Below are 26,650 nucleotides of genomic sequence, written 5' to 3' on the forward strand. Positions count from 1 at the left end.
AAAATCAAAGTGGAGAAAATCTGCTTCATACATTTCATGGGCCAGACCTGTACTGTGGAGCCTTTGTGTCTCCCAGAGGCAGGGTTGCCTGTTTTGAGAAAGTGGCTTGGGAGCATAGACTTGAGGATTCTGTGCCAGGTGAAGTGGGAGAACATTCTAGCAGAAAGAAGTCAAAAAAATAAAGACCCCAAGGCACAACAGCAAGACCCTTGGTGTGGCTGGAAGGATAATCGAGGAACTACATTGATAACAGCTGCTTGATCCATCTTCCCCTCTGACAAAAGGGAGATATCAAAATTGCAGGGCTTAGACATAAAAGGAAAAAGGAGAAGGTTTTTAATCAAATTGTAAATGACACGGTGTTTCCCTCCTGCTCTGTGCCTTTTCTTTCTCACAGAGTAGCAGTAAACACAGGAGACAGCCGCATTGTCTATACTGTGACTCCTCATAAGGCAGCCCTTGGTTTCTTTCCTTTTTTAAACATGAGAATTGGGAAGGAAAAGGAAAAGGGATCAGAGTGGACATGCATTTTTGTGTCAGGATTGCTATTTGAGTTATCATGGAATCATTGTTTTGTTCAGCAAATATTTATTCAATGGTTATTATTATGCAGCACATCGTGGGGGCCCAGAGCCCAGGTACACAAGACAATTATGGAGCAAGATTGAAAACGATGGTGCCATAAGATGGATTTTTAGGAACTGCGACGGTGATTCGATTCAGAGGAAGGAAAGACTCCTTGCTGAGTCTTTGGCCAATTCTTCCTGTGGGAAGTAGTTTCTAAACCATATAATAAAAGATCCCATTTCCTGGGCATTCCAGATGACCTCTCCCACTGACAACACCATGTTAATGAAGCCAACAAAGGTGCTGTGGTCAACAGCCAGCATCAAGTGCCGATCAGTGGCTGACGGGTCCTGGATGCCCAATGTGGTAGAAGCTTCAGATGACTGCAGACCACAGGAAAACTGCCCAGCTGAGCCCTTCCACAATCCTGACCCACAACTGAAAGCTACATAAAATGGTTATTTAAAACCCCTCATCCTGAGGGTACTATATAGCAGTTAGGAACTGAAACAGGTGTATCTTGGTCAGTGGATTTTTAAAAACGGGTCATGGTGAGCCTCTCAGATGTTAGTGAAGGTTAGGGACAAGTCAGGATTCACATTCTCCTCCATTTCAGGTGCTGATGTGCACAAGGAGGGTGTAGATATTGGGGAGTGCACCCCTTAAGAAGCTGGTGCTGGACTGGGGCAGTACGGAGTCCTGGACTGAACCCTGGGACTAGTGGCTCAGAAAACCTGGGTTCTGTCCCAGCTCTACCACTTGGCAGCCCTAACAGAGCTATATTCTCTGAGCCTCTCAATAAACTTACCTGCCCTATAAAAACACACAAAAACACTTCAGATCCTCTAAAGCTTATTCAGTGGTATTTTTAATTACTTTTAATTAAGTTCATTCATGCAGCTTAAAATCAAGTAATACCAAAGGCTTATCACGAGAAACAGTGAACCTCTTCCCTACCTCCCAGACCCCCACTCCTGCTCCCAACAGTCACATTTAGCTGTTTCTTCTAGTAATCACCATCACGATCCTAAATACTATGATTATTCTGAAATTTAATAATTCATCAGGAAGATGAGGTGCTACATCTCTGCCATTCCCTTTGAAAATCAGGAAATTTTACCTAAGATCTTGAATTTCTAGCTTCTTTTGAAAGCTCAGAGAATCTAGCAGGACCACATCTGATAATGGTCTGCTGTGGTGACTAGTTGGGACCCAGGTTCATCAAAGGCCAGTTTTTCCTACCCCTGGCCAATTTCACTAAAGCAGAAGACCTATTTGCCCTGCTCAGCATCATTATCCTAGGTAGCAGCCCTCCTGAAAGATCATGAATTGGTCAACATGAGCTTCCTCAGTAGAACTGTATCTGTATGAAATAAAATCCATGATTATAAGTCACGTACAATATGTTAGTTGCATAATAGGTACAACAATTGATAATATTTGATCAATAATTGATAACATTTATATGAAAGATGAAAATCTCAGTTTTAAAGGGAAGGAAATATAGTTTGCAGAAACAATAGTCCCATGAATAAAGTATCATGTAATGTTTAATAAAACTACCTAAGTATGAAAGAAGAGAAGATAACTAGGAGACAATATAGACTCGTAGACTCAGTCTACCAAACTAGCCTCAAATAATTTTTACAGTATTCTATAGCTTATCTGGAACACAATAATCATATCTCTGTGAGGAATTATTTTCAAAACCAATAAAGCCTCCCAGTGAAATTCTTCGAGCCCAAAAGAAGAAAATGGAGCATACGTAAGATAGTACTGGTGCTATCTGAAAAACTGTATTTTAAGAGTATTCACTGGTTAAACAAAAATTTGTTGTTGCTTTCTAAGTGCCAAACACTGACACATAGTGAAACACTGATTAATGAGACAGATCCACTTCAAAGAAAGTAACTAACAATATGCGTTTACTCATAATCCTATTTCTTTATAACTTTTTATAATCAAAGAGACAGGGACAGAGCCAGGTACAATGGCGCATGCCTGAAATCCCAGTGACTTGAGAGGCTGAAACAGAAGAATTTCAAGTTCAAAGCCAGCCACAGCAACTCAGTGAGGCCCTGAGCAATTTGATAAGGCCTTATCCCTAAATAAAATACAAAAAATAGAAGAAGAAGAAAAGGGCTGTGGATGTATCTCAGTGGTTAAGCACCCCTGGGTTCTATTCCCAGTACCAAATAGAGAGAGAGAGAGAGAGAGAGAGAGAGAGAAACTCAGAAGGCATTACTCTGAAAATATGGAAATTCTCCAAAGCTGGACTCAAAAAGATCTCTATAGTCTGGAATGCTATAAATGTGTTATAACTAGCAAAAATAATTTTTAAAGTGATGCTAAAATGCCTATTTTTTATTTTATGAAAGCAACACATATTAGTGTTTTAAAAGGTTGAATACAACTTACAAGAATAATCATAGTTCTCTGTCCTCCCTTCTCATCTCTCTCCAGTTACCCTCCCTATGGGTAAAATCATTTGTGATTCAAGACCTTTACTATGGAATTTACACACCTAATAACTCCCATACTGAAATAACTCCATTGACTTCCTGTTACAGCACAGGAGGATTTAGCTCTCTTGTGCAGCCACGTTAGCTATACAACAGTTTTTAGTTTAACTAACATTCAGTGCTGACATTATTCTGCCAATGTGATTATTATTCACAGATGGGTGTAATAATACAGCAACAAATACTCTATTTTCTTAATGTTCTTCCTTAATGATAATAGTTCCATTGCTTTTTCATTTGCTTGGTTTTCTTTGTCTGCAGATCATTCTTCCCACAATTTCCAGTAGACTCTCTGCACAGACTGCAGAGAGGTCACATCAGCCTCAATAGTTTTCCTGGAGGCCACATTCTGGAATCTTCTCCTCTGCACTAGTCGCTGTTACGTGTATTGCTCTGCCAACCTCCTGGGTCCATACTTCATCGTTCCTGAGTTAGACCTCTGTTTTGTTTTTTCCTATGTACTCTTTCTTCTTGTCTTCATAGCTCATGTGGGAGTTATTCTCCCATGGCTTCCTGAGCATGGATTCGTGGAAAATTTTTTTTTCTTACGAGACTTTGAATATCTGGAAATTTCCTTATTCTACAGTCATAAATGGTTGATGTTTTGGACAACTATTAAGTTCTAGATGGAAATAATTTTCATTCCCTTCTGTACGACATTCCTCACTGTTCTTCACAATAGCCATAAAAATAGCTATAATAATGGCTATTAGGAGCACAGTCCACTGATGGCACCAGGTGCTACCCCTTTGGAACCCTACCACAGTTGGTCCTGAGGCCGTGTTTCTCATAGGCTGTTCCCATATGAGAACATGGCAGGGATACTAATGGAGACCCACTGCGGCAAGATGTGGACTCCTCCTGTGGACAGTGTTGGCTCAAGGACTCCTCACTGACCTGGCCAGATCTTTCTTAGACCTGTGCTACCACCTGAGATCCTCCTACCCAGTCCTCCCTCCGTCCTGCCCTTCTCCTTCACAGAGGCCAGATACACAGAATTCTAAAGGCTCCCTTACCTTCTCTGGCTCCTTCCCTTTTATCATTTATAGTTGGTTCCCCAGTAAATTTCTTGCACATCTAATCCTGTCTTGACATTTACTTCTTAGAAGACCCAAACTAATACAACTGGGCTTTGAGAACCAACTCACTCATTTCCTAGAAGACAAAGAGTATGCCATTCTGTTGAGAGCCACAGCCAAAGGGGCCCCAGCAAACTTCCAGCTGCCAGCAAGCTTCAGACTGCCCCAGCAACATCTAGCTGATTGGCTCCTCTGCGGTGATGTTCATTGGGCTGTTTCCCTGCCCTTCAGACTGCCAGCTGATGATTGGCTCACAGCTGCCCCAGCAACATCTAGCTGATTGGCTCCTCCACGGAGCTGCTCATTGGGTGACTTCTTTGGCTCTGCCCACGCAACCCAGCCAATCGGCCTCAAGAGGAGGAGGATTGTGGGAGGTTGAGAGGCTGGTGTGGGGGAGAGAGGCTTGTGGAAGCCGGTGGTGGCAGTTGGGCTCTGAGGGTTTTTCCCTGGAGCTGTTTTGTTTGGCGTTTGTAGTTCTAAAAATAAAGTTAGTTTCTTTTTGACAAGTGGCTCCTGATTTGTGCCAAGCCAGACTTCGGCATTTGGTGGCTCGCACGGGGAGCAACTGAGGGTAAGTAAACTGCTCGCCCCTGAGGGCAGGGCGAGAGGATGGGGAGCCATTCTAAGATTCCTCTTTTGTTTTGCTTCATTTTTGTTTTAACTTGCCTGTCCCTGGAGATGAGTGAGAGGGAAGAAAAACCACTCACATCTGAGGAAAAACTATTTGCGTTTGAGGAACAGATAGGGAGAAAGGACGGATGCATATGTCAGGAGGATAGAAAGGCTGTTATAATGATTTTGTGTGGTTCCCTTTTTATTGGATTCTGTCTCGGTTTTGTTTGGCGTCATCTTGTTGGGTTGTATTATAGTAGAAATACGGGATCAGCAATTAGTAAAAAACAAACCGAAAGAGTGTTAAGTAAATTGTTAGAGGAAGGAAGCTTCCCAGTAAAACCAAGAGCAGTCAGGGCATACGTTGATGTAATACAAGAATATAGCCCATGGCTTTTTAAGGAGGAGTTGTTAGATATATCACAATGGAACCATCATGGTGAAGATTTAAAAAGAATAGAAAAGAACAACCCAGGGACTCTGCCAGTTGGCACATTGTCATTGTGGACGTTGGTATCTAGTTTGCTTAGTCCAAAGCCTTCAGTTCAGACAGAGGTAGAGGAAGAAGAAGACATATTGATTCAAGTAGAAGAGGAAGTCTCTCAAGTTAGTCAGACAGAGGAAAAGATTCAAGTAAAAGCTCGAGCTAGTCAGAAAGAGGAAAAGATTCAAGTAAAAGAGAAGGTCTTTCGAGATAGTGAGACAGAGGAAGGAAGTTTAGAGCAGAAAAATCTATCAGGGGAAAAGTTAAAACAGGTGACTGCTAATAAGACCCTTTTATTAGAGAGCGTAAGTGTCCAACCAACAGCACCGCCTCTACAGGAGACTGCTACTAACAGCACTCTATCACCAGAGGGCATAAGTGTCCAATCAACAGCACCACCTCCATATGCTAAGAGACTCCCAACCCCCGCAGTTGATAGTTTGGATCCTGAGACAGGATCTCAAGTATGCCCTGTATTTGAGGTAGGAGGGCAGCGAACTTACCAGGGTTTAAATTTCAAATCAGTGAAGGAGCTAAAAGAGGCTGTAACAACCTATGGTCCTCAAGCACCCTTCACTGTAAGCTTGGTCGAATCCATTACCAACTTAAGCATGACGCCAGCAGATTGGGCTAGTTTGTGTAAAGCTGTGCTAAATGGAGGACAATACCTGTTATGGAAGGTTGCCAATGAGGAATTTTGCAAGGAGACGGCTAGTCGAAATGCAGCAGCTGGTTATCCTCAGAGAAATTTAGATATGTTGTTAGGAAAGGGACCTTATGAGGATCGGCAGCAACAACTTGCATATGATCCTGGTGTATATTTACAAATTGCTGTAGATGCAGTTAGGGCATGGAAGTCTTTACAAGAACCTGGAGGTTTACAAGGTCAATTATCTAAGATAATACAAGGAGCTAATGAACCTTACGCTGAATTTGTAGATAGGCTTATTCAAACAGCTACCAGAGTTTTTGGGAATACAGAACAAGCAATGCCATTTATAAAACAACTGGCTTATGACCAAGCGAATCGTTGGTGTAGAGATATCATTAGACCATGGAAACATGAAGATTTAAACACATATATTAAATTATGTAGAGACATTAATGAACAAGGGCAAATTATGGCAGCTGCAGTAAAACAAGCTTTAGATGCCAGAGACATTAATGAACAAGGGCAAATTGTGGCAGCTGCAGTAAAACAGGCTTTAGATGCCAGAGACATTAATGAACAAGGGCAAATTGTGGCAGCTGCAGTAAAACAGGTTTTAGATGCCAGAGACATTAATGAACAAGGGCAAATTGTGGCAGCTGCAGTAAAACAGGCTTTAGATGCCAGGCCAAGAACATGCTACAATTGTCAACAAACAGGACATTTTAAAAGGAATTGCCCCATAGGAGGAGGGTTTAACAAAACTAGGTATCAAACAAGTAGAATACCGGGTATTTGCCCACGATGCCGTAGAGGGAGACATTGGGCTAATGAATGCCGTTCTCAAACCACCATAGAGGGTACTCCATTATATTGGGCTAATGAATACCGTCCTCAAACCACCATAGAGGGTACTCCATTATCAAAAAACGAACAAGGACAAGGTGTTTATCCACAATATCGTGGACAAAGGCATCGGGCTCCGTTGCCAAAAAATGGACAGGGGGCCCCAATGCTCCGGGGCCCCAAACCACAAATATACGGAGCACTGGAGGAACCCAGCAACCCCAGCAACCCCATCAGGGTAGTGCCCAGCACATCAGATCCCTCATCAGACAAACCAGAGGGAGCGCAGGGTTGGACATCTGCGCCTCCACCAAATCAGTACTAACTCCAGAGATGGGAGTTCAAATCATTCCCACAGGGGTAAAAGGACCTCTTCCCAAAGGAACAGTAGGCTTATTATTGGGACGCAGCTCTTCTACTCTAAAAGGACTTTTGATAAGTCCTGGGGTAATTGATTCCAATTATGAAGGTGAAATAAAAATTATAGCCAGTTCTCCAAAGGGTATATCAGTAATTTCACCAGGAGATAGAATAGCACAGTTACTAATAATACCAAGCCTACATGATAAATTTTCCAGTCATGTTGTAGAAAGAGGTTCCAAGGGATTAGGCTCCACAGGTGTAGATTGGGCTATGCTTTCTTTAAATTTAGATTCTCGCCCCATGCTAAAACTAAATATTCAAGGACATGAATTTAATGGGCTACTGGATACAGGTGCAGATCTTAGCATCATCTCTCGTCAAGAATGGCCAAAACATTGGCCATTACAACAAGCCACTCAATCGCTTCGAGGCCTAGGAGTGGCGACTAATCCCGATAGAAGTGCAATGCTATTAGATTGGAAGGATCCTGAAGGATGTGAAGGAACTATACAGCCATATGTATTGGATCATCTTCCCGTAAATTTATGGGGACGAGATGTCTTAGATCAATTAGGTTTGACATTAACAAATAATATCAATCAAAATGCACCCACTATTATGGCTAGACAAGGTTTTAGGAAAGGAAAAAGATTAGAAAGACAAGAACAATGTATAGCAGCACCAATACAAATAGATCAAGGAACAGACAGACATGGGTTGGATTTTCACAAAGGGCCACTGAGACAATAAAAATTACATGGAAATCAGAAAGACCAGTATGGGTTCCTCAGTGGCCCTTGACTAAAGAAAAGACACAAGTAGCCCATGATCTGGTCAAACAACAATTAGCGGAAGGACATATACAACCTTCTGTATCTCCCCATAATACTCCCATTTTTGTCATCAAAAAGAAATCTGGTAAATGGAGATTACTGCAAGATTTAAGAGCCATTAACAATGAAATGGTCATTATGGGACCTGCTCAATCGGGGATTCCTCAATTGTCTGCTTTGCCAAAAACTTGGTATGTTTTAGTTATAGATATTAAAGATTGTTTTTTTTCAATTCCAATTCATCCTGAGGATAGTCCACGTTTTGCATTTACTATCCCTGCACTAAATCATGAAGGTCCTGATCAGAGATATGAATGGAAAGTACTCCCTCAAGGGATGGCTAACAGCCCAACTATGTGTCAAATTTATGTTAACAAAGTAATCCAGCCACTTAGAAATCAAAATCCTGAACTACAAATATTTCACTATATGGATGATGTGTTATTGGCACACAAAGCTAAAAACACATTGCTAGAATGTTATGCCACACTTACAAACTTATTAAAAAATTATAATCTAGAGATAGCAATAGATAAAGTACAATTAAATTTTCCAATTAATTATTTAGGAGTTCTATTATCCTCAACCATGGTCCGTCCACCAAAAATTCAAATACGAGTAGATCAACTCAAATCACTTAATGACTTTCAAAAGTTATTAGGAGACATAAATTGGATAAGGCCTTATCTAGGTATTCCAACAGGAGAATTGGGACCTTTATTTGATATCCTAAAAGGTCCATCAGATCCAAATTCACCCCGAATGTTAACACCTGAAGCAAGAAAGGCATTAAAAATCATTGAAACATATATGGAAAATATGCATTTGGATAGAATTGATATAAGTTTGCCTTTATTATTTATTGTACTACCAACAAAAAATATTCCTACAGGAGTATTTTGGCAAGAAGGTCCATTATTATGGATACATTTATCTTATTCTCCTAACACTATTCTTACTAGGTATCCTGAGGCTGTAGGACAATTAATACTCAAAGGAATAAAAACAGCAAAGGCAGTGTTTGGAATTTCTCCCCATAAAATTATTACTCCATATACTATGAATCAAATTGATGAATTAGCTAATGAGTTAAATACTTGGGCAATAATAATGTGCAAATCTAATGTTTCATTTGATAACCACTTACCATCTAATCCTTTATTGTCTTTTTGGTCATTGCATCCTGTAATTTTTCCAAAAATGACAAGAAAAACACCTATCATGAATGCTCCAAATATATTCACTGATGGGTCAAATAATGGTACAGCAGCAATAGTTACACCTGATCAAGCTTTTACATTTTTAGTACCCAAACAATCAGCTCAAAAGGTAGAGCTTAATGCAGTATTACAAACTTTTGTGATGTTTAAAGATTCTGTATTTAATTTATTTTCTGATAGCCAGTATATAGTTAATGCTATAGTATCCCTTGAAGATGCTGGTAGAATTTCCCCTTCTTCTACTGTTTTCTCTTTGTTTTCCACTATACAAAGTTTAATCTGGGACAGAAAAGATCCATTCTTTATAGGACATATCAGGGCACATACAGGATTGCCTGGAGCCCTTAGTTTGGGCAATGATTTAGCAGATAAAACTACACGTGACATACATATTTTCTCTATACTAGAAGAAGCTATAAATTTTCATGAAAGATTCCATGTCAATGCTAATACTTTACAAAAGCGTTTTAAAATAACTAAGGAACAAGCTAGACAAATAATAAAACAATGTCAAAATTGTGTGACCTTTTTACCACAAGTTAATCTTGGAGTCAATCCTAGAGGATTGATGCCTAACCATATTTGGCAGATGGACGTCACACACTTGCCAGAATTTGGAAAATTAAAATATTTGCATGTTACAGTTGATACTTCTTCTGGATTTTTGATGGGCTCCCTTCATGCCGGCGAAAAAACTAAAGATGTTATAGCTCATTGCTTACAAAATTTTGCCACTGTGGGCATTCCAAAACAGTTAAAAACAGATAATGCCCCTGGTTATACGTCTACTTCTTTTAAACAATTTTGCTCATCATTTGGCATTACTCATATAACAGGAATCCCATACAATCCACAGGGTCAAGGCATAGTTGAAAGAGCTCATCAAACTATTAAAATGTACTTATTAAAGCAAAAAGACGGAATTGGGAAGGGGTATATATTCCCCAAAGATAAACTTAAAATAACTCTTTTTACTCTAAACTTTTTAAATTTGGATTCATCAGGACTTAGTGCTGCAGAAAGGCATATGTGTCCAAAAAATGTACATAAGCCCAAGGTACTTTGGAAAGATATTCTAACAGGACAATGGAAAGGTCCTGACCCAGTAATTGTCTGGAATCGGGGGTCTGTTTGTGTGTTTCCACAGGAAGAACAGCAGCCGATTTGGATTCCAGAGAGATTAACCAAGGTTCTGACCCAGAACAGCAGCCGATTTGGATTTCAGAGAGATTAACTAAAATCCTGACCCAGTGATTGTCTGGAGTCGGGGGTCTGTTTTTGTGTTTCCACAGGGAGAACAGCAGCTGATTTGGATTCCAGAGAGATTAACTAAAGCGATTTCTACAGACCAAAAAGAAGATGATTTAGCTCAAATCCATAATAGCTGATATCCAAAACTCCAATTTGGCTATCCTTACATCTGCGACAGAACCAGGATGCTTTTTTCAATATCTATTTTATTATTGCCCTTTCCCATATCATGAAGTTCTATTTTATTTTTTTGAGCTCATACAGACCTAGGTTAATGTTTTGCTGATCAGTTCTATTTTTTTTTTTTGACTATAGAGTTTTTAAACATTGCAATAGAGATTTTACCTGTAAAAAGTTATAAGGCCTTTACTATTATGTTATGTGTTGTATGTATTATATTATGTGTGCACACTTGTGTTTTGTGTTATATGTTTGAATGTACGTATGTCCAATGTACGTATTTCCATATATCATATATGATGAGCGCTCATGAAAAGATGGATCCAAATATTTTTTTTTTATTCACGTGATTTAAATGGTTTAATTTAAATTGGGTAAATAACTGTTAAGAATTGTTTTAATATGTAAACAAAAAAGGAGGTTAACAGATCTGTTTGTTTACTCTCACCTTTCGTTTTCATTATATTTAATAATTCTCTTCACTATAATGTAAATTGTTAAGAAAATTGTTTTCTTTTAAGAAAATTGTTTTCTTTTAGTGCCTTCTGGAATGTTACCTAATTTTTTCTTTAGTCATTATTGCCAGAATTCCTATCTTCATCCCTGTGCCGGTGAAGACAAAGATAAAACTAATCTACAGTTTCTGCAATAGCCATCACTGAACTGCTTACAGAACTTACACTGAACTGCTTACAGAACCGTCAATTGACTTGGTATATCTTCCTCCCTTCTGCTTGTCATGATCATTCAGCTAAAATTTGGGGGTCAACAGAGGTGAGGCAAAGAACCTCACCCCCCCCCCCCCCCCGCTGAGACCTCTCCACAGGTGTGGCTGTACTGGACCGGTAGTCAATGACGGGTAAGATCCAATTACAATGGTACCAACCTAAGACAGGAGGCTGACGCCCTGAGGTCAGCTCATCCGAAGACGGGTAAGGACCATATGTATTGGACAACCTAAGGCAGGCACGGTCCATAAGCCACATGCTTGTTGTTTAAACAGAGAGGGGGAGATGTTGAGAGCCACAGCCAAAGGGGCCCCAGCAAACTTCCAGCTGCCAGCAAGCTTCAGACTGCCCCAGCAACATCTAGCTGATTGGCTCCTCTGCGGTGATGTTCATTGGGCTGTTTCCCTGCCCTTCAGACTGCCAGCTGATGATTGGCTCACAGCTGCCCCAGCAACATCTAGCTGATTGGCTCCTCCACGGAGCTGCTCATTGGGTGACTTCTTTGGCTCTGCCCACGCAACCCAGCCAATCGGCCTCAAGAGGAGGAGGATTGTGGGAGGTTGAGAGGCTGGTGTGGGGGAGAGAGGCTTGTGGAAGCCGGTGGTGGCAGTTGGGCTCTGAGGGTTTTTCCCTGGAGCTGTTTTGTTTGGCGTTTGTAGTTCTAAAAATAAAGTTAGTTTCTTTTTGACAAGTGGCTCCTGATTTGTGCCAAGCCAGACTTCGGCATTTCTGAGTGACATGTAAGGGACAGAGAGTCTCCCGGCATAAACGGTGTCCCAGTTACTGATTATCTCACCCGGGGTAACCCGGGGAAGTGTTCTGGTGGAGAGGCATGTCATTACTTGGGTACGATGATTCAGGCTCCAGTGCCTAGAAGGAAAGGGGCACTGACTGCTTTTTATATTATATTGCAATCCTATGGAGAGGGAATGAGAAACTGAGGGCCATTATCAAGTAGTTAAAGGATCAATATGAGAGCAAGAATAACCCACTGGTAGCTCACAGAGAAGTCCTTATCTACTGCAATGGAGAAGTAGACAGAGGTTAGCAGCAGACTTAAGACCCAATCGAGTTGCAGCAAACCAGGGATACCTAGATGTTCAGCCACAGCAGGACTTTCATGCTGAGGCCAGAAGGCTGACCAGGAAAATCTGGGATTCTGAAACTTGAGATGTGGTCACACCTGGCTCTTCAGATTCCTTGGCATCCTTAGAGCTTACAGAAGTAGTCCATACTTCCCTGGTAAGAGATTACACTTTCCTATACTAAAGAGGTCTCGCTCCTAAAGCACAACAGGTACCGCTTCTAGGAGCTGACAGATCACTAAGATGGAATTCCAGTATAACCTACTTGGAGAGAGCCATGTCTGAACAAGGAGGAAAGAAATTATATACCCAAGTAACTTCATGATGTAGCAAGTTTTACAAGAACCAGACCACTGGGATCAAATTTTGAAGGTCCTTTATCAAGGAGCTAGAATATAAGACAGGACAAGAAATAATCCATTGACTAGGGGCACTTTTTCCAAAAGTACGTTCAAAGCTCTGACCAAGGACCCCAAGGGATGGGGTAAACTTGTTGCTAGGATGGCTCCGATATGCCCGGAGAAAGTAATGACCAATGTTGAGTAGATGGAAGTATCTGAAAATCTGGCCCTGAACACTGGTACAGGAAGGACTAAACTAAGAAATATAGATCTTCTGGAGCCCATATAGTATGTGAGCCAAATAACTCTCCAGAGGGTAGTCCCAAGTAAGGCCACACACCATTCACCAAAGCCATCAGGAACACACCTGTCAGGGACACCAGCTCTTCTAAGAAATTCAGTGGTGGTGCTCTTCTCCAGGCCAGGCTGGTGGCGGGAGAGGGAGTCAGGGCTGGGCTGGGCTGGGCATGCATAGAGATGCTAAGACCCTGAAGTAATAGAGAGCAGGTCGGGAGTCACGCTGAAGCTCTAGAAGCCAGGGAGTTGTAAAGATGCTTAATAAAGAATGGCTCAATAAAGAGTCATGACCCAGGGCCAGAGTTGTGGCTCAGTGGTAGAGCTCTTGCCTAGCATGTGTGAGGTACTGGGTTCGATCCCTGGCACCACACAAAAATAAACGAATAAAAGTGAAGGTATTGTGTCCATCTACAACTAAAAAGTAAAAATTTAAAAATTTTTAAGAAGTCATGATCCCTTGCTCATTTCCCCAGACTTGGCCAATTTTCTCATCTCATAACACTGATGAAAGAGGTGACCAGGTCCCTGGGCAAAAGAACCTTGCTTACCACAGAAATTGCCTCAGTTCTTCACATTTGATGTGAAATTTCACATCCTCTGGGTCTAAGAAATTTTTTTTTATTACTTTCGCCATTTCCTTTATTTTTATTTCAGTTACTTATTGCTGTGAAATACTGAAACCTCTTCCCCAGTTTAGTGTTTATTTTTTCTCTTCATTCTGAGGGCTAACTGGGCCTTTTGGGGTAGTTCTGCTCTGGGCTGTATAGCAGAAGTCCTTCTTGTGGTCAATTCGGTTAGGATTCAGTTAGCCTGACCAAGATGCACTTTCATTCCCCAGTGTCTCCGTCCACATCAGCTCTCCTCTTTCAGTAAGAGTGCCTGCCATAAATTTGTTTAATACGGATAAGTTTTGGCTTTGACATCCACTTTCAGGTCTGATGTCGCTGTTTGAGACCGCGTCATGCCCTGTCACCTTTGGCCTCATGAAAACTTCTCTGTATGATTGATGGTGATTTATCTTGTTTGTTCCTCACCCCACTGACCCAAATTCCAAAACATCCCCCTAACAGACCACTTAATGATCAACACTTAGAATCAGGTAAATCATGTCCTCCTTTGCATTTATTTTCTTTAAACCAGCCTAGCCACAACCCCCCAGGTAGGCCAAGGGAAGGACACCAGTGAACCTTCAGGAAAGCACGGTCCCACAGGTCCTTTCCTTTCCCCTTTCCCATCTTCCCTCTTCCTCTCCTACCCATCCACTGGTTGAGCTCCCCATCACCGGGAGATTTTTCATCGACCTTCAGTTGGTGCCCTCACCTCTCTGGGACCTGTGAATAATACATTTTTTCAGTTACATGTATTCTGATCTCACCTCCTCACTGTGTCTTGATGGACATATACACCTGACCCTAACTCCCCCCCAACTCCTCCACTCATCAGGATTCTCCTAAAGAGCGACTATCTTGGCTTACGGCCACTCTCGAGTAAATTAAAAGTAAACTATAACAATGGAAACCACAACATAGCCCAAGTATCAAAGCTGGCTTTTAAGAGGGAGTGACCCAACAGGAAAAATTCCAATGTGCACAGACTTATCCACTTTTTACTTGCCTACTATCCCCTTGGCCAAAGCAAGTCACATAGTCAAGCCCTCAGTTCACATGGGAGGCAAGTGTACAAAGGTGTGGACACTGAGCGACATTTTCAGTAGGGGACACTGGTACAACACTGCTTGCTCCCTTTTTTGTAACTCCTGTTATTTGAATTCTACACCTCTGACTGCTCCATTGATTATCTTACATTTTTCTACTATTTTCCATCTCTTTGCCTTCTTGTTCTACTCTAAGGGAGATTCATAAACTTCATTTTCCAAACTTTCTACTAAAACTTTCATTTCTGCTATAATGTATTTAATTTCAAAATATTCCTTTTTCATCCCTTGAATATTTGATATATTACCCTGTTCCCATTTTCTAGATCTTCTCTGATCTCTTCAAGAAGATTAGTGTAAGTTGGGGCTTACTGTTGTTACTGTTGTCTTTTTCCCCCCTCCCTGCCTAATCCATTTTCTCTAAGTGGCTTTCTTCCCTCCTGTTTATTTGAGTGGGTCTCAGTCTTTCATGTGAAAGGCTTTCTTCAGATGTCTGTTTATTCTTGATTGCCTACTCATGTTTAAGAGATGAGAAACAAAATCCTAATTGGGAGGTGTGAGCACATGGATGTGGTTTGTTGACTTGAGCTGTGCTGTACAGTGCACTACCTTGACCATTTATTGTGGAACTTCTAAGACTGGCATCTGTGGTCTTTCCTCATGAGCTCATCAGACTTCCTGGGAAAGGGTCTTCCAGTCATCCCTGCCTCAGAGTAGAAGCAAACTCAGCATTCTAAGAACCTGGAGAGGAAAGTTCTGGGATGAACCCAGCTCTCAGTTGCGTGTGTTTTCTGAATCTTTATCAGTGTGGTGCTCACTCATGCCCCAAGGGTGCTTGATGTTCCATAGTCCACACACCTTTCATGTGATACTCTGCAAATATTAACTCCCCGTTTCCCTCTTTGAACAAGGAGGGGCAAATGTCCAACAATGAAGACTGGTTTTATAGACCTAGAAATGTATTGTTTCTTAAACAGCTTTCAACCATTTCTCCTCATTTTAGCCAATCATTCCCTTTACCCCCAATTCCAGAAGTAACTGGATTTGCTTCTTTCAGCCCTTTGAAGGTTCTGCAATCATCAGGTTGGCTGTTGGCTTCTCCTACTGCCAATTTAGTGGTCAGCTTTCCAGGTCTGCTAAATCAACTCCATAAACATTTGTCCATCTGCCCTTCAAATTCCAAAGTACAGTTATTCTGCTTACTCCAGATCTCTGTGTGTGTGTGTGTGTGTGTGTGTGTGTGTGTGTGTGTGTGTGTCTTTCTTCAGTTGAATTTAACGAGGCTTCAACAGGGAACAAAGTTGATGGGTGAGTTAGTTCAATCTGCTGTCTTTCCTCAGAAATAGTACTTGGTGTTTCTCTGTTACATCAGTGACACGTATCACCTACAGAAAATTGAAAATCTAGATAATCAGAAAGGAAAAAATAACCTGTAATCCCACCATCCCAAAATAACCCAAATTCTCCTTTCACACTGTATGGGTGTAGGCAGAAGCAGGGCGTGCTTTCCCTCACATAGCAAATATGTGCACAGCTCCTCTCTCCAGGCCCTGTGAGGTTCTGGGTATATTGGAAAGTAAGATAAACATGGCTCCTTCCTCCCAGCTTGAGATCTCTGGGGGGAAACTAATAAACCACTTCAATAAAATGTGTGAAGTACTATTAAAGGGTAGTACAGTATTTGGGAGGAGAAGAAGGAAGAACTATAAAAGCCATACTTGGACCTGCATGCCAGGCAGAGTTCCTGGGAGACAAGATAAAAAGGACTGCAAAGTGTACGTTACTTACTTATACAGCAGAGATACGGAAAAGGCATAACACAACTGATTTGTTTTTCTCTTAACAATATACCTCATGCAACTTGTAGAAAACCAAATGTCCACCTTTCAATAATCATTTAGTTTTGCACTGGACAAGTGTAACACTGTTCTTTAAACTGATCATTTTACAACATATAGATTATTTCCAATTCTTACTAATAACCCATCACCTGTGGTAAACTTTCTCTGAATGAAATTTAATAAGACTAAAAGTTCAAAACTAAGCTACGAAAGATGACAGGAGGTGGCTGGCCTAACAGTAATGTGCACGAGAGGGGAAAGCCTGAGAGGTTTTAGCTGATGACAAACTCATCTGAGCCAGCCATGAGGTGACAGCCAAAACTGTTTAATGCAATCTTGGACAGCGTGAAAACGACTCGGTGTCTACAGCAAGCAATGTAATCACTCAAGTCGACTGTACATCTGGGGCACCTTTTTGCTCTACACAGCAAATATTAAAAGAGGCATTGGAAATTCCCAGACCTCCTTTTTCATCTTTTTGTCCTTTTCTACCAGGGCTTCCGAAGTCCTGCATCCTGTTTTGTGATTTGTCAAATTGTTTCACCTGCCCTGACTTCAGACAGGCTATTTCGTAGAACTACACTATGTGCTTCCTACTTTGTGTGTCTGACACGTCTAGCCCAGCAGAAAGGCCCACTCCCTAGTTTTATAAATAAAACTTTATTGTAACCCAGCATGTGTTCATTCATTAACATATTGCTTATGGATGTTCTCTTGGTGCAACAGACTGAGAAGCTGCAACAGACGCTACATGACCCATAAAACCTGAAACTTAGTCTTCTGCAGAAAAAGCTTGTCAGCCTCTGATCTCATCTGAACAGTTTTCCCCAACATTCTTCCTGTCCCTCAAAACTGAGGCACTTCTACATTCTATTGCAGTTATTTGATGGTTATCTCTCCCTCACTAATCTGTGACATGGTGACAGAGGTCTTACCTTAATTCCCCATTTTTTTTGGCAGCAACGTAAGTGAGATTTGCCACCCTAAAATCCCAGCCACAGTCAATACCCACTCCCCTTCTAGAGGGAGAGGCAAAGCAGCAGAATCAGAGTGAAGGCTGTTCTTCTCTCTCAGTCCACAGAGACCTGGAAATGCAAGCCCAGGCAAGAAGGATCGAAAAGGCCGCCCACATTAGGGCTTCCTCAGCAGCTGGCGTTAGGAACAGGGGAGGAAGCTGTCTCTCTCCTGCAGACCAGTGTCCTTTTAGTAAGAAATACAAATGCAGTAACTGGTGTTTGACTTAATTTCAGGGAGAAGGTACCTGACACCAGAGTGAAAGACCCTTACCACCATCCCCCCACCTCTACAAAATCTGTCAGGAAGGCCAGGGGTGGCAAATGGACACCATGAAGGAATTTGGGACACTTGAAGAGAGGAAGGGGTTGAAAGGAGAGGATCATGGGATGAGGAGTCCAAAGAGAAGAAGGGCTAAGGGAGGGAAGGAGGACCCCCCAATGGCTCTGCAAGGGCCTTGATGCAGTGGGCACTGCCTCCACCAGCCCTTCCCCCACTGGGACTTTAAAGCCGTCCCCTTAAAACAAAGAGCCTGTAACTACAGCTCAGGAGCCAGGAAGCTGTGTTCTCTCTCTGCAGGGTCCAGAGTTGGAGGCCTGCCTCCAGCACCTCGTCCTTAGTCATCTATACCCATCACCTTCCCTCATGAAGGACAGTGGCACAGAGGCAGACTCCACAGACAACCCAAGGCCCGTCCCTCTGGGGAGACAGGTCCACGTTTCCATCCCGTCTCCTCCACCTCATCCTGAAGGGTCAGATGATTGAGGGGCCTAGTCAAAGGTTTCACTGTGTTCCACAGCTTCCTGCCCCACAGGAAGCTCTCAAGAAATATCCCTGACTCAATGTCCAGCTGTCTTGTGGGAGCATGTTTTGGAATTTCACTCTAATGAAAGGGAAACTATTTAGGAAGAACATAGTGGCTTTTTCAAATATTAGAAAAGTTGTTGTCTTGGACTATTTTCCGCTTCTAGAACAGAATATCATAGACTAGATGGCTTAAAAGGAAATGTATTTCTCACAGTTCTGGGGTCTGGGAAGTCCAAGGATTCCATCTGGTGAGGGCCTTCATGTTGCATAATCACACGGTGGAAGGACACACAGCAAGAGAGCGTGTACAGGGGCTGGGGATGTGGCTCAAGCGGTAGCACGCTCGCCTGGCATGCGTGCGGCCCCGGGTTCGATCCTCAGCACCACATACAAACAAAGATGTTGTGTCCACCGAAAACTAAAAAATAAATACTAAAAAATTCTTTCTCTCTCTCTCTCTCTCTCTCTCTCTCTCTCTCTCTCTCTCTCTCTCTCTCTCTCTCTCTCTCTTAGGCTCCGCTTCTCACTACCATGGCACCAGCAATTAAATCTCAACACAAGTTTTGGAGGGGACAAGCATTCACAGCACAGCAGTTGTCTTGTCAAAGGGTGATTGGCTTTATTCTTTGAGATTTAGGAAAGCAAAGAGACAACCAGGAGTCGAGTCCTGTACAGCAGCAGATTTCAGTGCATTACAAAAGATAAAATCAAGCTGGAAACTTGAGAGGAGCTGAGTTTGCCCTTACTGAAGAGAGTAGAGCAGAAGGTAGATGACCCCACCAGGGTTTGTCCCAGGGAGAAATGTGGCCTGGAATTTCCCAGGTCCCTCTGACTCTAATATTTTAATCATCCACTAAAAAGGTGCACATATAGACATGGAAATAATATTTGCATAACCACTATATTCAACATACCTCAGTGCTTTCAGTTTATTTTGTGAATAACTATAATGACAGTGGGTCATGGCTGATATTCTAACATCTCTACTCTAACCAATAACATCTATTTAGACTGTGACCACAAATTTCACTAAATATTTATTTTCTTTAGCTCATGTATTATATTACATCAATCATAAACTTGAGTCTTTCCAACACCAAACTGGGTCCCAAAAAGGTACTTGGTAGTACATATTACAAAAATTAGGTTATTTTAAACATGGTTTGATAATTTTGGGCAAATGCTATTAAAGTAATTTCAAAGAAGAGTCTGTCCTATTGAATGCCATAGGTGCCAAACTGAGAAGTTAGAAGACGTTACACATTCTAAAGCATTTGTTTGATTCTCTTCTAACTGGAGAGGATCATTTCTTAAATATTTATTGCTATGATTATCATTATCGATGGTAAATTCATATCTCACTGCCATGGCATGGATGAGTACCCCCGAGAGGTCCATGTCTTAAAGGATTGTTCCCCATGATGGTGCTGTTGGGACATTCTGCTGACTTTTTAGGAGGTGGAACCTTGTGGGAGGTCCTAGGTCATGGGAGTGTGCCCTCAAAGGGGACTGTGGGACCTGAGTCCCTTTCTCATGCCCATTTGCTTCCTGGCTGATGAGGTAACTGGTTTGTTCTCCACACACCTCTGCCATGATGTGCTGCCCTCCCGAGGTCCCAAACGATAGGGTCAGAGGTCATGGACTGGAACCTCTAAAACTGTAAGGCAAAGTAACCCTTTCTCTTTTTAAGTTATTTATCGTAGATACTTTGTTATAGAAATGGGAAGCTAACTAATATACTTACCTTTATAGGACTTTTTGCATTTTTCAAAACATATTGGCATGTATGATGTGGTTTTAATTCTCACAATACCTGGAAGGGAAGCAACAGGGTAGAGATTGTTGTCTGTCCTGAGTGATTTGTTCCCACCTGCTTTCAGCATAATAGGATTATACTCCGAGTTCATGGCTCAGCAGTAGACAGTAATTCCCAGACTCCTTTGCATACATGACTGGGTTCTGCCAAGGGGAACTGAGTGGAAGTGAAGAAACAACTTCCAGGTCAGGAAGTTGATAGAGGCCCTGTTCTCCCTCTTACTCTCTTCCTCTGCCCACTGAATGAAAATGGGATATTACTTGCTCTGGAAACTCACAGAGGTCGTTTGTACATAGAGTTAGGAACGTTTTCACTGTTTTTCTTCACTGAAAAATTTCTCCCAAGATAAAGCAGGAAAAAGCAAACTATAAGCATTTAACTTACAAGAAAATGGACATATTGAAATAAGCAGAAAATATTTTGCATATACATTTATTTATTCATTAGAAGTAGATGAAATAGTTCCTCTGTGTCAAATACTGACATAAACACTAAAAATTTGAAAATAAATATGATATGTAATCTGTGCCCTCAAATAGCCACAAATGAGTAAATGATCCACTCTGCCAGTTGTTGTCCCCAAATTGGACAATAAACTGGTTTATCCAAGATGGAGGTGAGAAAAGATATATATTTCCTTCAGATTAACTTTGTACCCACTGTGTATCAAAATAGAGCATATAAAATGTATATTATGGTTCTATTTAAATATAGGTTACAAGTACAATGTTTCTTGTAACATTTCTGGAGAAGATGTGCATTTTGGAGGATTTAATAACAATAGGTATTTTTAGTCATCCCCTCTTTATCTGCTACCCTCCCAATAGACATATGTTCTATGTCCTCCTACACCTAAAATTCCTTTATATCTAAAAAATATAACCTTCACTGAAAGAAAGTCACCTTTTGCACAAATCGATTATAATAAAATTATGGTTTAGAGCAATGATCTTTTTGAAAAACTAAGATAACTCAGAAGGTTCCTGTGTGCAAAGCTGTGACTGACTACATATGCAGGTGTCACGGTTCACTCATTTTACACTTGAGAAATGCACACTGACCTTATTTAGATGCTTATCAGTTTACATTTTCCATCTTCAACTCAAAATAATTGATGTTATTAAAGTAGTGCTATGATTTTTAACATTATTTTATTAATTCTTTTCCTATTTTAAATTTTTTCTTGGATTTGTCTGTAATCTTCAGAAAATATTGTCTTCAATCAGCTATTCAAAAAGGAGTGAGTCAAGCTCTTTGAAAAACATTTAAACTAGTTCTGATTGAGTGGGGATTGCATTCAGTCATGTTCTACAAAATACATTACCTTTCAACCCAGCCATGTGCCACATACATTTTAATGAGAGGTAAATTTGTAAAGTGCTTCCTAAAAGTACATAGTATATATAATTTGAACATACATGTAGTAGATGATTTGCTTACACTTATTACTTGGGGAATGAAAATTCAACCAGATAGCAAATACATATATGCCTAAAGCTAACCACGAGACTTTACCACTCACCTCATTTTGAAAACATCTCATAATGCTCTCTATAGTGAATACAGATAGTTTTAGATTGGAAGTTTTTACAATGGAGTCATAAATTTGGTGATGAACCTTAAATATTCACTGTAAATGTCAGATGCTACATCATTATGTTCACTGGTTTTTCTATCTGGATAGGATTTGGTATTTCCTGTTCCAAATGGCTAGAAAGACTGGCAAGGAGAGAAAATCCCAGAAGCACAAATTTATAAAGGCAAAACAAGGTTATTCAGTAGCCAGAAGCCACTCCCCGAGCACCTACCAAGGGCATGATACCATTTTAAGAGAAGCAGGTAAAGGGAACAAGGCTCCCTCATTTAAGAAACTGTCCAGCTAGTGGTTAAATAGAAGGGGAAATGGGGTAAGAGGGACCAGAGTGAAGCAATGTATTGTGGGATTCCAGAGAAGGGAAAGGTAGCATTCAGGTATGGGGCCGAAAGAGTGAGCTTGCTGGTTCTTGAAGAATAGGTGGGATTTTTATAAGCAGACTCCTGACTTGTTCACACAGTGACAAACGGGGACTGCCAGGGGGCAAGGACAGGAGCTCCAGGTAGGAGGCTCTTCCTCTCACCCAGGCAGAATCCCATAGTGGCTTGGACCTCAGCCACAGCCACAAAGAAAGGTGGAAGGGGTTTGATTCTGGATACATGATGGTAGGTAGAGCTCTAAGACTTGTCAAAAATTAGAAATAAGATGTGAGAGAAAGGGGAGAGTTGAGATTTGGGGCCCAACAAACAGGAAAGGCTGAGGGCCATAACAGAGACGGCAGGCATTGGGTTTTAAACGTGTGACTTGTGACTCACCGATGAGACAGCTAAGAGGACAAGACAGTTATCTCTCCAGGTTTGGAGCTTAGGGGAGAAGTCCCAGCTGGAGACACAAAATTTGAAATTATCAGGTTACAGAGACTGTTCAATGGGATCCCTAGAGTAAATCTAGAAAGGACGCCCTGGACACAGCCCTGGCCCCTGCACTCTTTCCAGATGAAGTGATAAGGAAGAAACAACCGAGAAGGAAAAGGAATCACTAAGGAGCTAAGAAGAGAAACAAGAGAGAGCAGGGGTCTGGAAGCCAAGTTGAGGAAGTGTGGCAAGAATGGGGGGCTTTAGATGTGCGGAGGCTTAGATGCATGCCGCACAGGACAGATCAGCCAAGACACCAGCTTCCACGCTGCACTGAACACCAGTCAGTCGTGACAAGCATCTCCTGCGGGCAGGCAGGGCTGGAGATACTTGGATCTTCAACTTGGTGTTGATCCTCTCGGAAACCCAGGGGCAAAATAAAATCTCAAAAGTGCTCCTGGGGCTAGACTCCAAAACTTAATGCTGGTTTTTCAAGGACATCAAGAACCCTATTTCAAGAGCCATGAAAGCTGAGCAGACCATTTTTAAGCCAGAGAAGCAGAGAAATTCCTCTTGAAGGTATCGCTCCCACGCCACCCCACCCTCCCCAACACACAGTTTTGTCAAGGCTCATGCCTATACCAGGAACGCTGGAGAGGATCATGGAGACCTCCACTGTGAACAGAGTCCCCCATTATTTGTCCTGCTATTTATTTGCCCTGCCTCCTAGCCTCCAGGCCATCAGACAAGGATTCTGGAATCTCTATGAGGTTCAAGTGTCCATTCTCCCCAGTATTCCTAAGCCACTTGAAAATTAGTGGAAACAGAGAGGTGTGGGGTGGGGTGGGCCAGCAGTTGTCCTTCACCAGCATTAGATCCCCAGATGGTAATTAATATGATAAGGGCTGGTCTCTAACTCTGCACAAAAGCAACATCTAGCCTCAGCAGAAATATTCTATTACCAAAATCTGCAGAATAAGTTTTCTCTTTTTCAGATAAGGTAAAAAATAAACTATCCAACCCTCTACCCCCTGCACACATCTAGAAAGAACATTGAAAACAGAATTAAAGAATTTCACACAACAAAGCAAATTTAAGATACCCTCCTAAATAATGGCAACTTCTAAATGAGATACAAAAATGACTAAATTCCAAGCCTGAACAAATTTGAAAGGAAACTTAATATTTTACAACAACTAACATTGTGTTTGCAGCATCAGCAAAACCAAGCCTAGTGTCTATCAGTCACTAATTTCTTATGAATACAAAGTCCACTGCACTTCTAGGACGGATGGTTAGTGTTGGCAATTTTTTTGTGTAATTCCTCAAAAATGTAACTGAAAAGTTAACCACAGGTCAAGAGGGGACACAAGAACCTAAAATGTGTTAATCATTTGAAATACCAGAGCACCAGAGAGTTCTTGCAATTCCTTATCTTATACATGCAATTTGGTCAATATAATAACAACCAACTACTTTTGTGTACATATAGTTTGTTGTATGCACTCTAAAAAATAGATCTTGTATCATTTAAATATTAAATAGTGATTTTACAAGACAGGTGTATCAGATCCCCCCAAGCTAGTCCACTAATCTCCTATTTGTTTGTGACATGAACTGACCATTTGCTTAAGTTTTCTTCAAAATATGAGGCAGTTCTACCCATAGTTTTTCTACTACCTACCATCAACTGGTGATGGTTAGAGCTTATTGGTTCCTTAAAAGGACTTACAGAAGAAAAAAATTAAAGAAGTAACCCTATGAGAAGATATATATATATATATATATATATATATATATATATATGATCAGCAAAATCACAACTTGTCAAATAAATTTGACATTCTTGCATGACCGATGGTAACAAACAGGGTTGTGAAGCAGACATGCAATCTAATTTCACCATTATTACATTACCAGCAGCTCAGAGCCACTAAAGCAACTCAATAACCCAGTACTGTTCTGCCTCAATTATCTATGGCTTTCATTAAAAGTGTTTAGAAAGTCTTCATCTTGAATTTGTTCATAATATGTGGCTTTATTCTAAATTGAAAAATCTATCTTCCAGTAGATCCACAAGTCACCCAAAAGGGGTACCCAAAGGACTGGCATGAGCCCTCAAACCAATAGGGATTTGAACATTAAGCAGAAAAGGAGGAAGCAATAATTGAGAGACAGTTTTATCATGGCATATCAATATTTCCTGCTGTCAAAATATATGAGATCTTTTGCACAAGGGTATTAAAATTAGTTTTGTCAGGCTAATAATCGCATCAGTTAGGAATCCTTTCAACTAGAGACAGCATTGGGGAAATACAGATGTTGCAGACACAATCTATACCATCCTGCAGTTGGTTCTGTATTGTTTGTGCCCAGCTTTGTTTAAGACTGTGTAAAGGGGTCCTCAGATCCTTGAGTAAAGTTGGTGTAAATGTTGTCCTCTGCCCTAGGGCAGAAGGAATCTCAAAATACGGGTTAAACCCGACCCTCCCTGAGGTGCGGATTTGATACCTTCGCATTTGAAGCAGTGTACCCTCGAGCCTCAAGTAAAAAAGGTTTTAACGGATTAGCACTGATCTCTGGCTGATTGCAATGCCCGCCCTTCTGTGTGGCTTGTGAACGCACTTGTTTCTTTCATCCATCCTCCTCATTCTCTCCCTACTGCTGCCACAAGGAAATCCCTGCCACTCTTCCCTCTAGAATTCCTCAACACCAGAGAAAGTTCTCTTTCCTTACAGGAGAAACTGATTCCTATTTCCTTTGGATAAATGTGCTCCACGGGGCACTCACTCGCGCGCTCTCTGAAGGACTTCCCTGCAGGTCCTAACTCCACGCCTTCAAGGACAGCCCAAGCTGCTCACTTGCCTCGCGAGGTGCGAATCCTGAGTGACCCCACAAAGCAGTTCAAGCGAGGCCTCGTGTGAGAGCTGGAGTCTCTGGCGCCCCTCGTGCCTCTGGCACCTCTCAGACCCTCTCTCTCCCCCTCGCACTCACCAGAAGAAGGTTGTGCGCCACCAGGTACCCAAGGCTCGGGCTGCCCCGGACGCCTGGGGCCAGGCGTCCGGTGGCGTAGCCGTGCCAGGCCACCACGTAGGGGTTGTCGATGGTGATCCAGTATTTGACCTGGCCACCGAAGTGGCGGAAGCAGAGCTCGGCATAATCCCTGAAGTGTTCCGCCAGGGCGCGGTTGGCCCAGCCGCCGTAGGCGTCCTGCAGGCGCTGGGGCAGGTCCCAGTGGTACAGGGTGACCACGGGCTCCACGCCCAGCTCCCGCAGCCGCTCCAGCAGGCGCCGGTAGTACCGTAGCCCCTCGCGATTGGGGGCTCCCGCGCTGCCATTGGGGAGCACCCGCGCCCACGAGATAGAGAAGCGGTAATGGGTGACTCCAAGATCGCGCAGCCCCTCTGTGTCTCGGAAGACGTTGTTGTAGCCGTCGCTGGCCACGTCCCCTGTGGCGGGCGGGGGAGGTGATGGAGCGCCCGACGGCAAATCAGCTGTCGGGGAATCGCCCAGGGTCCCCGGAGGGTGATGAGTGAACGTGTCCCAGATGGATGCGCCCTTGCCGTGCTGCCTCCAGCCACCCTCGGTCTGGTAGGCGGCGCTGCCCACCGCCCAGAGGAAGCCGTCGGGGAAAGTGTCGTGGAGCAGGTCTGCAGCCTCCGGAGCCGCAGGGCGCGCGAAGCGGGCCCAGGTCTGCGCGCCGTCGCCGGGCTCGGCGCGCAGGCAGCGGCCGCTCAGGGCCAGCAGCAGCAGCAGCAACCGCTGAGGCCGCGGGGTGCGCAGAGGGGCGCGGGCCGGCATGCTGCGCGGGAACCTGGTGCTGGGGCCCCGCGTCGTGCCCCTTTATGCCTGCGTCGCTCAGTCCCGCCCGCCCCAGCCGGCGCCCACCCCCGCTCCCCATGGGCCCCGCTGGCAATAATTACCTATGAGCAGGCGCCTCCCTCCGCCCTGGCATGGGAGGGGGGACCAGGGCGCAAAGGGCGAGGGGCGCCCCGGGACGCAGCGCGACAGCCGGTCAAGTGCGGCCAGTGTTGATTGCGGACGTCGGAGGAAGGGCACCTGTTCCTCGCAGA

General features: G+C 42.6%; 1 protein-coding gene across 2 annotated transcripts in view; it reads right to left on the reverse strand.

Annotated features, from left to right (window-relative positions):
• Kl (klotho) overlaps positions 1 to 26,415 on the reverse strand; it is a 60,542-nt gene extending 34,127 nt beyond the window's left edge. Inside the window, exon 1 of one of the 2 annotated variants that reach the window (XM_040281613.2) lies at positions 25,572 to 26,415. In XM_040281613.2, coding sequence (XP_040137547.2) covers positions 25,572 to 26,378 — 807 coding nt within the window. In that variant the 5' untranslated portion in view covers positions 26,379 to 26,415. The remainder of the gene's footprint in view (positions 1 to 25,571) is intronic. The other variant, XM_005317085.5, reaches the window with a different exon arrangement.
• Between the last annotated feature and the right edge of the window lie 235 nt (positions 26,416 to 26,650).

Source organism: Ictidomys tridecemlineatus, chromosome 6, assembly GCF_052094955.1.
Source record: "Ictidomys tridecemlineatus isolate mIctTri1 chromosome 6, mIctTri1.hap1, whole genome shotgun sequence".
Classification (NCBI taxonomy): Eukaryota; Metazoa; Chordata; class Mammalia; order Rodentia; family Sciuridae; genus Ictidomys; species Ictidomys tridecemlineatus.